At 38.1% G+C, this 13,054-nt stretch overlaps 1 protein-coding gene across 1 annotated transcript in view; it reads left to right on the forward strand.

Moving 5' to 3' along the window:
* SPAG16 (sperm associated antigen 16) overlaps positions 1-13,054 on the forward strand; it is a 386,482-nt gene that overhangs the window by 19,160 nt on the left and 354,268 nt on the right. Inside the window, 4 exon segments of the mRNA XM_063341470.1 lie at positions 1,696-1,803; positions 3,202-3,319; positions 4,732-4,801; positions 11,142-11,290. Coding sequence (XP_063197540.1) covers positions 1,696-1,803; positions 3,202-3,319; positions 4,732-4,801; positions 11,142-11,290 — 445 coding nt within the window.

A 13,054-nucleotide genomic window follows, 5' to 3' on the forward strand; every position in this document is an offset into this window, starting at 1 on the left:
CCTGGAAACAATACTTATTATTACTGTTAGTGCTATCACCAGCAAAATAATCCTCAGCTGATCTCCTGTTCCTCTGCCAAAATCTAACCATTCTTGCCCTTATTTCTCCACTTACACTATGAAAAAAAATAAACTGCACACTTTTTGTACTGTGTGCCACATTTAAATGCATCTGTTTAATTACACGATACATCTATTATCCTTGCTACTAAATACTATATAAACTAGATAGAGTAAAAGCATGAGAGTATATGTTTTCTAAAACTGTCTTGTCTTCAGCTAAAATTTTAGGACTACAACTTGCAGCATGTTGGGGAATAAAGTCCCACCTAAATTCAGTGAGAATGGGGCATGTAACTCACTTTTGAAAATCCCTACTTGGTTTTGGTTGGACCTTGCCGCCTTCTGCTATTTTTATCAAACTGCTTGCTTGAGGAGAGTTTAAATGGAGACACCAGCAGTATATCTTAACTAAAAGAAATGGATATTGGCTTTGCTGTGACTGTAGCAACATCTTTTACTCTCTTTGAAGAAGCCTTCTGCTTGGCTCTGAAGGGGTGGGTTTTATAATCAAGATCTTATGGCAAGTCAGATCTTGTGAGTGGTGTCATGATGGAGTTGTTTCACAGAACTATCCTGAGACCACTGATTCGTTCACGTTTCCAATCTCCCTGTTCATAGGAGCTTGAGCAGAATCATAATCTGTACTTTATATCCCAGTACCAATATCCTAAATTACTCTGTTTCGCAACTTCTGGTGCATGTGCATACACAAAACTATGTGCGTGCCCACAGCTCCTTTGAGTTTCTCACAGTGTTACCGTAGGGGCAGCCCTCTCTGTTTCCATTTCCCTGCCAGCTTTTTCTCAGCTTCGATTGATTCATAGTACCATTAATTCACTTGTGCACTTCTTCAGGTCTTCCTAACATTCCTGCTACAAGCAACAATTCACATATAAATGTACACATATAAATATGTAGTTTGTATAGGTAATAAATATAGCAAATGCATATATAGTAAATATAAATTATTTGTACAATTAAATGTAATGCACTGGCAGTTGTGTGGCTTCTTCCTGGACTTGTGATTTTGGCATACTCCGCACTGTCATAGTGTTTTTCCTGCCTGTTCAACTCCTGTTGGAGAGGAAATGAGCTTTATTTGCAAAGAGTAAATATCTAATTTCTGTGCAAGGTAATTTCAAGCCTCCTTTTCAATTAAACGATTCGTCTACTAATCTTTCCTGACAAATCCATATTAGTAAAGGCAAGGAGAAAACGTACGGAATATATACAGAGTATTTTCTTTTATGTTTATGGAGCAGAATATGTCAGGGTGTCCCATGGCTGTGTATAGAATGTGCTTAGAGAGGTTATAGGTATGTTTGCAATTAATTTTGAAATGGATTCCTTTTCCTTCCTGCTGTCACATACAGGGGACGCTTGGGGACAGGCTGCAAACATGACTGAGTAGAGCCTAGAACTTCGCTAGCACAATTTTTTCTAGAATCTCTCTAAATACATCTATTTGCAAGTTACCCTTCTGTGTGTGTCCTTCTAGCATGTACCATTATGTTGGGCCATAATTAATATAATGTACCATTATATGAAGTCTTTGTGTATTCAGCGTAACCTGATGAGCAATTAATAGGAGGAGACTAATACTTCTCTCTTACATTTTCTGTTAACATATAGCAAAGCAAAAGAGGCTTTCCTAAAAATGCAGAAAGAACGTGACTTCCATCGAATGCATCACAAGCGAGTGGTCCAGGAGAAAAACAGGCTGCTTTGTGACATTAAAAGGTAAAAAATTATTTTAATTACTGTACATTTAATGTTAAAGGTAACGTCTTCAATTGTTGCCTGGTAATGGGATAACATTGTGGAATTTGAAGTGCTAAAGTAAAGCTAGCTGCATTTAGTTAGTGTCCTGGTAAATGGAAGTTCCATCTGACCATTCTTCCATGTCTCTTAAACAATTTCTAATGATTTTTAATATATATTTTCTATGAAGCAATGTGGCATTAATAACACACAGTATTTCTGATAGTTAAAAATACAAATGAGATTTTCTTTTACCCAGATCTTTTTCCATAAGCATGTATTGATTTCTGGGTTTATATCCTTTATCCATGTTAAGGGTAACTGGTGTCACACTGAGTTCGGAACCTTTGCATTCATGATTCCTGTAGCTGGTATTTTCCGTTCTTTTACACCTTGAACTTCCTATATGAAATTTGCTATGTTACTTTGGTTGCAAATAAGCCCAAACTAGTCCATTGGTACTGAGTTGTAATAGTTTATTTTATAATATTTAATTCCATAATTTTGTCATTCTGGAATTCTGTAAGTTTTCTATTAACTGTTGTGGTTCTTTCCCTCCATGAGCAGAACTTTTATATTGTCCATCTGAAGATTATTGGGCCAGGCGATAGAGTTGAAATTAGAATCTTTCCTTTGCACGTGTTTGTGCCAGTACTTGTTTCAAAATAACATTGAGGAGTGGCTTATATCTGCAGCTACAAACAAGTCACAGAAATTTGCCTTGTTTAAACGTGTAAATGCATGTAATAGCAACTACATGTTTTATATCTTTAACCTTGAAATACATACATACTAGTGCAAGAGAGCGCTATTCACTGACTTACCCTCTCTGTGTCAGCTTTTTTGAAAAATGCAGTATTTTTAAAGTTAGTATCCTGTGTTTCTCTTGAGAGATTATATATCTAACTTTTAGTTGAAGAATCAAAGTGGTTAGGTATTCTAAATGTAATGTGCAGTGAAGAAAGAAGTAGTAATCATATTACGACTGTTTTATCTAGATTAGGATCTTAGTTGGTAGGTGGATAATAGTTGTAATTCTCTTTCTTCCAATGAAATATCATCCATCTGCAAGAAAACAGAAATTAAGAAAAATTAGTGTGCAATATGTATATGAAGGATTGAGAACAGGTCAAAACTGGGTGGATTGTTTTAAAAGACTAAACAAACTAGGAAACCTCATTGATCTGACTACTTCTTTTTGTTTTTTTCTTGTGGTATTCCATTTGTGTGGTTACATACTAAATACCTTTGCTGCCCCCTCTATGTTGACCTTTTGGCACTTCTGTTCTTTTATTTGTGGAGGAAAAAATTTACACAGACATAAATCTCTGATTCAAGTCATATTTGAGGAATCATCTGTTGTCTTCTTGTTCACAGGCTGAAGGCACATTATGCATCGTATGAACCAGTGCTGAAGCAGTTGACTGAAAAATACCAGACTACACTGAGACAGAAAATGTTAACTAGTTTGGAGAGAGACAGAGCAGTTGGGCAGGTAAAACTATGGTGAACACCACTTGCAACGCCATAAGGAATGCTTTTGGTGTTTACTTTGGTAAATACATAGGATGTTTCCGTTAAAGCAACTTACTTATGTAGCAGTTTGAAGCTACATTACATTTGGTGAAATGTTAATATTGAAAGTATATGAACCTTAGTGCCACAAAGTAGTAGTTCTCAGTCTGTACTTGCTCCGTGCTGCCCCACACGAGTCAGCAGTGTGCAGACCCTGTTATACTTTCAGTCTCAACAACTTGAGGAAAGACGTGTTATTTCCACAGATTCATATGCTTCCAGCTATGTCTTTAGAAATCTCTTATTTTAACTTTCTTTATTACTATTTACTATTTTATTTTTTCCTAAATATATCCAGGAATGACCTACTAGTTTAGTAAAAGAGACATTAAGATATCAGACACAGTTTTTCTGTATTGTGAGTGGAATAATAGAGTAGTATTTTACTTCTAGAATCTTATCTCATGTATAGGTTGGTATACATCATATTCTGCCCTTTTATCAGGAGCTACTGTAAGCACAGATAGAATGGATGAAGAACAGAAAATTATTTCGCATGTGTTTTACCAATAGGTTGTTTGTTCAAAACAGAGGAGGAAAAAAAAAAAGACAGAAATGGGCTCCCAAAACGCATTGCATTTCAGCAGTAGCATCAATTATATGTGTGTAACATGAACAGAATCTACCATGGTTGCACTCTCTTCTAATAGTCCTCATCTCTTGTTTCCTCCATTCCTCTGCCTCCCCATTTTTCTCAGGTCAACTGAGAGCTTACTTTTAAAAACCTGAGGATTATATGTTTGAAATTTCAATAAGTAAAAAAAAAAATGTCCTAAAGAAAAAGAAAGGTGAATGTCCATAATGTCCATATGCAGTTATGCTGAATCAGGAGTACAAAGCATAGAACAGTTGCCATGTCATGAAATTTCAGGAACATATGTAAGACCTATCTGGTTATGAACTGTAAGCATTCTGGAATGATGGCTTTTTTTGTAACACATAACACGATATTTTGTGCCATTTGCTTCTGACAAAGCTGTATGTCGTATTGTGCCATTAAGTTAAAGATCAGTGCAGTGATAGCAGTGGTTAAAAGTTGATGGTGCAGTAAGATCCGTAGTATTCTGTATGTCTGCATTGTTTTAAGAGACCTGTAAAAATATTTTGAGATATTCTGGATGGCTTGTATTTTATTGCATTGTTTCACTGGGCCGTTCCAATATCTCAAATTAGGAATAATGTTTATAATTTAGAGGAAATAATCAGAAAAGTAAAATATTATAGATGGAATTTATTACTTAAATAGGCAGACATAAATGCTGTGTGTCGTGAACAGACAGTTCAAAAGCAATGTTTTCATATTAGCTCTTGTTCTCTCCTTTTTAAAATTAGGTCACAGGTTTGCAAGCCACATTACAAAATTTAGAGTCGGGACGTGCTATTCAGATTCCTGTGACAAAAGGTAAAATATTCATACCACCAAGCTCAGACTGATTATGGGCTTTTTGTTGTTCTGATGCATTTCAAAATTCAGTAACAGTAAATCAAAAATACTTGCGCCATAAACATTTTATCAGTTGTCTTGGTGACAGAGCAGCAATTTTATCATTTGAATACCATTCAATATCATTTATCATTTGAATAAAGCCAACTGCGTCCTTGGCTGCATCAAAAGAAGCGTGGCCAGCAGGTTGAGGGAGGTGATTCTGCCCCTCAACTCTGCTCTGGTGAGACCCCCACATGGAGTACTGTGTCCAGCTCTGGGGCCCCCAACATAAGAAGGACATGGAGCTGTTGGAGCAAGTCCATGAAGATGATGAGAGGGCTGGAGCATCACTCCTATTGAAGACAGGCTGAGAGAGTTGGGGTTGTTCAGCCTGGAGAAGAGAAGGCTCCGGGAAGGCCTTACAGTGGCCTTCCAATACCTGAAGGGGGGCCTACAAGAAAGCTGGAGGGGGACTTTTTAGAAGGCCATGTAGTGATAGGACGAGGGGTAATGGCTTCGAACTGAAAGAGGGGAGATTTAGATTAGATCTCAGGAAGAAATTCTTTGCTGTGAGGGTGGTGAGCCCCTGGCCCAGGTTGCCCAGAGAAGCTGTGGCTGCCCCATCCCTGGAGGGGTTCAAGGCCAGGTTGGACGGGGCTTGGAGCAGCCTGGTCTGATGGGAGGTGTCCCTGCCCAGGGCAGGGGGTGGCACTGGGTGGGCTTTAAGGTCCCTTCCAGCCTAAACCATTCTGTGACTTTGTCCTAGAAATCTACTTTGTGTCTGATTTTATTTTATCCACTAATATTTTTTTCACACAAGTGTTCTTTTTCTACTCACTATAAGAAGGTATATATAGTCGTCTGGAAACATTTTGATAATACTGGCATTATGAAATCCAGCCTCTTTTTTTAGCATGTCTCATTTTTACAGGAGGCTGCTAAAGTTATAATACCTGCTGGAATAATATCTTTATCTGTATGGTACTACACTACTTCCCTGGTGTTTTGAATAAATGCATAATTATTAAATTATTTCTCTAACTCCATCAGAAAACCGAGCACCTCTGGTTTCCTAAGTAAATGAGGCCCGTGCTATCACATACTTGGTGATTTTCCTATTTTCCAATTTCAGCTACATTTGATGTTAGATAATTCTCAAATAAATCAGATTTCTAAAAGACCCTTGAAAACAAATAAGATGATGAAAAAGGGAAACAGTGAGCTCTACCTTCTTTGACAACAGAATATTCACTTGAGAAGGGGATGTTGCACTTGCCTTAGTCATGAGCAGAATTTGAGAACAATCAGAGATTGCAGTTTATTTGACATTAGAGAACCCCAAAGTTTTCTGTCACATAGATGACCAGGTATTAAATATTGTACAACTTTCAGGTAAAGCATTTGTTGCAATTGGGACATTTCTTATATCTGTTTCTTTTGTGGTTTTTTCCCCAGTGTGTTAAAGGCCTAACCTTCTTCTTTTACTGGTAACATACCCCGGGTACAAAGCCACGGAGTTACCCTAGCCTTTGATAGTCAAGCTTCATTAGTTTCCACATTCATGGAGTTACTTCCATTGTAAAAAATGCCTGTAGAAAAGACAAGACTAAGAAGAATAGTAGCCACATGAGCTTTTTTGGTTTCTTTTTGGATTTGTAGTTGAGTGAGGAGGATAGCAAGCATTTCCTTGACTATTAAGATGGTTTATTATTAATGCAGACATTTCAGCTACCATCGAGATCTTTGCTACTGCCTGCCTATTATGAGTATAGCACACTCAATTTAATTTTTTTCCTTCAAATTCTAACGTAAGTTGAGGCAGTTGGTCTCGTAAATTGTTGTAAATTGCTACGAAGACTGGACTGAGATCTAATTATCTGAAAGATGCCCCTCATCTTAGCTCAGGTCTTGCTTTCCGTGCAGCGGTGGGAGGCTTACATAGCTGAGGAGCCCCTTGGAGCACACGCTACTCCTCTTCTAAACTACTGTAGTTAAGAACATAGCTGCTTTCAGTTCTGGAAGAATCTGGAAGGGTTCTGTAATCTTACCTAGTATAAACTAAGCTATGATTTCAATGCTATATAGAAGCAAATAGCTACTAAACTAATAACTTCTGTAAACGCAGACTTCAGATGCGTTAATATGGTGGAGTACTGAAGTACTGGCAGCAAGCCTCTTCAGTGTTCATGGTATCTTTCTGGTTTTGGATTCTGATGCCTTTTTTTTGTATGAATTAGTATCGTGCTCCTCAGCAAGGCACAGTTCAGGCCCCCAAAATACCTGGCTCTATGTACTGGTTATGCTCTGCTGAAGTTTTTAAACCTTGTTACAACTAAAAGTATAAACCTCTGCCCTAAAGAGCATAGTGCTCATTTCATCCCACTTCAGATAGGGAGGTAGAGAAAGGCTTTTTATTTTATGTTAGTTTAGGGCATACAGCATTCAACGTTTCATTATACTCTGGCTGGGGGATATATAGTGTGGACTCTCCCTCCATGCCAGTGTTTTACAGTATAGATGCCCTCTATGTCTCTTTGTATCTCACAGACTTTCATTTGTTGTTCGTGTGGTTCTAAAAAACACTCTCTGGCTGTTCGCGGTACTTGTTTATTCTCCAAAAATCTTGAGAGCAATTTGTAATAGCAAAAAATTGACAGGCAGGGGAGCACTTTATGAATAATAATAGTAAAAAAAAATAAATCACTTAGTCTCCAACAGAAATTATTAAGCTCATCAGCCACCCACTTCCTTGTACAAGCCTTAATTTGCTTCATACCCTGTGTATTATAAATTAAGTGATATTTCAGTTCAGTTCTTTCCAGTGCTTTGTCCTCTAATACTACATAATTTTTATTGCCCTCTGTAGGTCAGACTCATGTCTTAGTGGGTGATACTGTTTCTCATTCAGATACTTTCTGCTGCCTCTTGAAAGATGGTCATGTTCCGTTGCCTCTTGAATTCTTATTCCTGAGACCCTATAAATGCAACCTTGAGAAGCAAGCAGTGCAGAGATACTGGAGAAACGTTTGCTGCATTTTTCTCTAAATTTAAAGTTCTTAGTTTGGAAGGAACCAGTGCTGTTGGACTTGCAAGTCTCTGCTGTAAGGAGACCTACAGCTGCATTTTTTCAGTTGCTGTCTCTTGGGGGCTGACTTTTATGCATTAGTACATTGGTACATTGTAATTATAAGGTAACGAACATTCAGATTGGCAAGTTATCATTTGCCAAGCTAAGACGCCTTTTCTGGCCAGCTGTCTGCTTTCACTACAGTGCATGAGGGAAGGGGAGTGGCTGTTCCCAGATTGCCCGTCAGTGCTCCTCATGCTGCTCTGGCCCACAGCCTGTCTTGACCACAGAATGCCTGGGATGCTGCCTTTGGCTACAGGGCTTTGAGAGTGGCTTTTAATTAGTTTTGGGGTTGCTGAAGTGTTTGAGGTTTTGAATGGTGGCAGTGAGGTCCTGCACATCCAATCCAGTGTGGATTTGGTTTTTGATTGTTTTGTGGGGTTTTTTTGAGGGTGTCATAGTACATAATGAAGAGCAAAGGGAAGCTTTGTAGCATTCACAATGAGTTTGCATTGTAAATTTGTGTCTGGTGGCTAGGTAGAAAGAAAAATTAACAGTAGTTAGTGTTAATTTCAGGACCGCTATTCTGGATTTATTACTTAGGCATTTGGTGTAGCAGCTTTCAGCCTGATGCATTTCAAAAAGTTGAAAAGGATAGCATCCACAATACTGTAATGTATTTATTAGGGTTTTTTGCTATCCCATTGCCAGACTGCTGTTCAGCTTTGCAAACAGTGCTTTGTACACAAATACTTCAAGAGAAAGTTCTCTTCAAGTGTCTTAAAAATTATGAGAACTCTTAGTTTTTATTGCCTCTTTTACTTACCTTGCTTGTTAAAGTTGGTATGAAGGACATTTAATTGAATCACAGAATTGCCCAGGTTGGAAGGGACCTTTCAGATCACCGAGTCCAACCATCGACCTAACTCTGACAAACCCATCACTAAACCATATCTCTAAGCACTGTGTCTGCCCGGCTTTTAAATACCTCCAGGGATGGTGCCTCAACTACTTGCCTAGTTGGAGGGGAACTAGTTAACAGTTAGAATTAGGATGCAGTCCTCTTGTAGACTGTTTCTCTGTCCCTGCTGTGCTCTCTCAGAAGCCAGCTCTGAAAAAAACCAAGCATTGGATGTTTTGTGTAAGAAGATTTGCATTAAGAGCTGGTTTTGGCTTTGTTTTAAATCTGCTCCTTCCTGATGTGGTAGCAAGATCATACATGGAGGGATCTAATTATCAGAGAGAAAGAACTGTTTTTTTATTTAGGTTATTGGTGAATATTTGCAGAGCACTTGCACCCTTACTTACGGATGAAGACCCAGTGTTAAGTTGTGCTCTGAAAAAAGACCACTTTTGCCTGAAGGAGTGAAGCAACGTTGATTGTGGCTTGCTTATAAACCTAAGTGAACGCTACTATAACAGCTGGTTCTAAAAACATGATATAAAACTGTTACTTGCTCGGTACATTTCTTGTATTCTCTAAAAACAACAGCTGCTTATTTATTACCCAATTATATTCCAAAATTGAACTCAATGAGTTTCTTTACTCATGGCTGAATTAACTCATTGCTAAGACTGTTAAGTGTGCTTTTCCTTTCCTTGATCTGATGTAATTGCTGTTAGAAGGTCATGCAAAAAATTTAAAATACACCAGTTAAAGTACTTAAACCTGGCTGTCCCCATTCCGTCTTCAATGCAATCAGAATAGAAAATCTGTAAACACAAGCTGTTGACATAGTGCAATCACAACAGTTCTTTAGAATTTCTTCCTTCTTTTTTTTTTAATGGTTACTGACATTTTAAGCCCTTCGACTGTCATAACTCTGTTGGTTCATAAGTATGTGTATTTCAAAAGCACCAACACACCAAATACTCTGTGAGCAACAGGCTATTGGGTAGCAGTTACTGAGTGAGTGTAGTGTTTGACATATAAACCAATTTTGCTGTATACCATTCCTCAGAGAAAGTTATTATTCAGGGTATCTGTGACAGTAGCTTTAACTTTTAAAGCAGCGAGAATACAGACGTTATTTTAGACCAGGCACATTTCTTTTTATCAGTTACAGCTTTACTCAGATTGGGTACACAGGATGGATTTGTGTTTGCTTGATCTGCTTTTTTTGCCTCAAGAGTAGAGGGGGTGTTTTTTTCCCCTTTAAGTCAGAAAGTTTGCATTTTGGTGTCAAGGTCTTAATAAAACTATTTTACACGAGCAAACATTTATGAATGCGTAGTGTGAAGTACATTTATTTCAGTCTGGATTTTAGCTGTATAATGTGTTTTTCAATCAGAGATTTTTTCAAAGAAAAAACTTGGGATGTAAGTACCCAAATCGTGTTGGAATTCAGTGTTCCATTCTTTTTGCAGTAGACGCGCTACAGAGCATTGCAACAAGACACAGGGATCACAAGGGACTGCGCTCGGATGTTTGTGAGCTGCCAATACAAAGGCTGTCAGAGAATAGTTTGCTTTCTGCCAGGTCATGGCAGATGCATTCTACAATAATCCACATGTGTTATACTGTTCCTCATATTCCTTTCAGCCTGTTGTGATGATTTAGAGCTATGCTACCGGCTTAGGATTTCTTTGCCATGTTACCTATTCATAAGTAATTCATAGTTTGAAAGGTGGGTTGGGGGAAGTGCAGGGAGGCACTTTGAAGGTGGTGAGCCCCTGGCCCAGGTTGCCCAGAGAAGCTGTGGCTGCCCCATCCCTGGAGGGGTTCAAGGCCAGGTTGGACGGGGCTTGGAGCAGCCTGGTCTGGTGGGAGGTGTCCCTGCCCAGGGCAGGGGGGTGGAACTAGATGATCTCTAAGGTCCCTTCCAACTCTAGCCATCCTATGAAAAAGGAATGCAAGCGGTAAATGAGAATAATGCATTGGTGGTAGATAGGATAGGATGCAGTGAGATGATGTTTCCTCTGTCTCTGAGGGAAGTGAAGAATTGCATCCGTTTTGCTGTGACTCTGTCATGTACTGCAGGATTTAAAATCATTGCTGCATTTTGGAGGCAAAATCTAGGGTACTGTTAGATAAGCTGAAATAGATCACACTAAAATAATTTGTGGGACAGAGTTATATGTAGTCTTGGAATACTTTATATGGATGGCACAGTAACCTGAATAACTTTTTATTTGAAGTGGTGTTTCTTTTAGAATTTCACATGTGTAGCTAATATTAAGAGATATATATTCCAGAAGAGTAAGTGAAAAATGCATTTGGATGATATTTTTGTTGGTTTTATTTTATAGCAGGCCACGAATGTCAAAGAAAGAAAGGGTTGGAAGGTCCCACCCAGAAGGCTCTTCAGGCAACCAGGCAGCAAAAAATCCTTGATGGTGAAAGCTCTTCATATGATCCAGTCAAAGACGCAAAGAAGGTAGGCAAGAGATACCCAAAGGTATGCAGCATTCTTTGCAGCTCTTCAGAGTCTAATGCAAAGTATACTTTAAATTTTTACTAAGCTGTGGTGAAACACTTGTCCAACACGACTGAAAGAAGTCTGTCACGTAGTGACAAATGCTTAGTAAAAGTAAATAGGGCAGGTAGGTAAGAGACTTTTTTATTTTTAATATGAGTTCCTGTTGCAACTAATTTTTCAGGGAATAATGGGGACTTTGATTAGTTGAAGCTGGCAAGCTAGTTTTCAAGAGCCTGATGTAATCACCCTGCAGAGGAGGAGCACTGGCTATAAATCCTTGGTTCTCTGTTATGTTTTTTTGTAACTGGAGAAATCCTGACCTATTCTGTAGTGCTTGCAAACTTCTCCAGCATTTCAACCTGTCTGTTTCAGCTGGGTCTAAAAGTTATAACATCTCTGAGACTAAGGGCAAAAAATTGGTGATTTCTTAGCAGTCAGTGAAAGTTTCTAAACTTGAGCATACTCAAAGTGTGTTGCTGTTTCAGTTTAGAAGTTGTGCAAAATCAAAATTAATTACTGATTGATCTTTTTTAATTGTTGAAAGGAATTTGTTTACTTACTTTATTCTACTTGGTTTGTTTATTGAGGTTGCATTTTGGGACTATATAACAATGCTTTTTATTTTTCCAAATGAAGGTAAACATTGTAATATTTAAAATTTAACCTCTTAAAACTGTTATACTGGCCTATTTTTGTCTGGGAACCACAGTTAGAGTTTAAACTGTGTTTTTTGAGAAGAAAAAAAAGCTTTAGTTTACCTTGATGTAATCGGAATTGGCTTCAGTCTTTCCTTTCCCTGTCTCCACAAGAATATGTCCATGGTGATTTATTCTTTCATATGTTTCTGTCTGTTTTTGCAAAGGCATTTCTTCTGTCTGACTCTGGCAGTGTACCTCTCTGACAAACATACCATTTTAGTTCTGTTTTCATCCCTTCTCATTCTCCTGAACCTCCCAATAAATAAATAAATAAATAAATATTGTGTTGCTTTCTAAAACACTTGTCACCACATATTGGAAATAATTCTTTGTGCTGTCTCCCCACCTATTGGTATCTGACCAATTACTGAGGCACCTGCCAGTCAGTCCAGCTCCACTTTCCGTGTTTGTCATTCAGTGTTTAGAAAGTTCCATCTTAGACTCTTATAGGTATCTCTTTATTTTGACTTGTTTACAGGTAAGTATTTCTGGGCTTATGAAATTTTATTTTTTTAATCCTGTTTCTACTGAAGTCATCAGGATTTTTATAGTAAACTTCAGTGGAGTTATGTTTCACCCCCAGAATACATAAACTCTGTGCAGGTCGTATGCAGCCTGTCTGGCTCTTTCTTGTTCTTTGAAATTCATGAGCACTGTTAGTTGACTGGTTCTGGCAAGCATCTGTGTTTCTGTGGATCTTATGTTTCCCAAATGAGTCCTGCCGGCAGCCCTGATGTCTTTATTTAATCAATGGATTAGAAAACTGGAGTAGCTCCAGAAATAAGACATCGGAAAATCTGAGCATGTTTGAATATGCTAGATTTTGCTATGGCTAAGCAATAACCTAAAACTTTAGGTGTGAGACTAACATGTTTTCCAACAATGGAAAAAATAACTTTTTTTCACTTCAAATTTCCTGGATCAATTATTTCTAAATATTTCCTTTCTCCTAACAAAGGATATTACCTTGGATACTGCGTGTGAATTGTCTTGTTTCTTAAGCTGTTAGAAATAAATGGCAGAGGGAATGATGAGTCTGTAGAGG

The sequence above is a fragment of the Chroicocephalus ridibundus genome, chromosome 7, assembly GCF_963924245.1.
Source record: "Chroicocephalus ridibundus chromosome 7, bChrRid1.1, whole genome shotgun sequence".
NCBI lineage: Eukaryota > Metazoa > Chordata > Aves > Charadriiformes > Laridae > Chroicocephalus > Chroicocephalus ridibundus.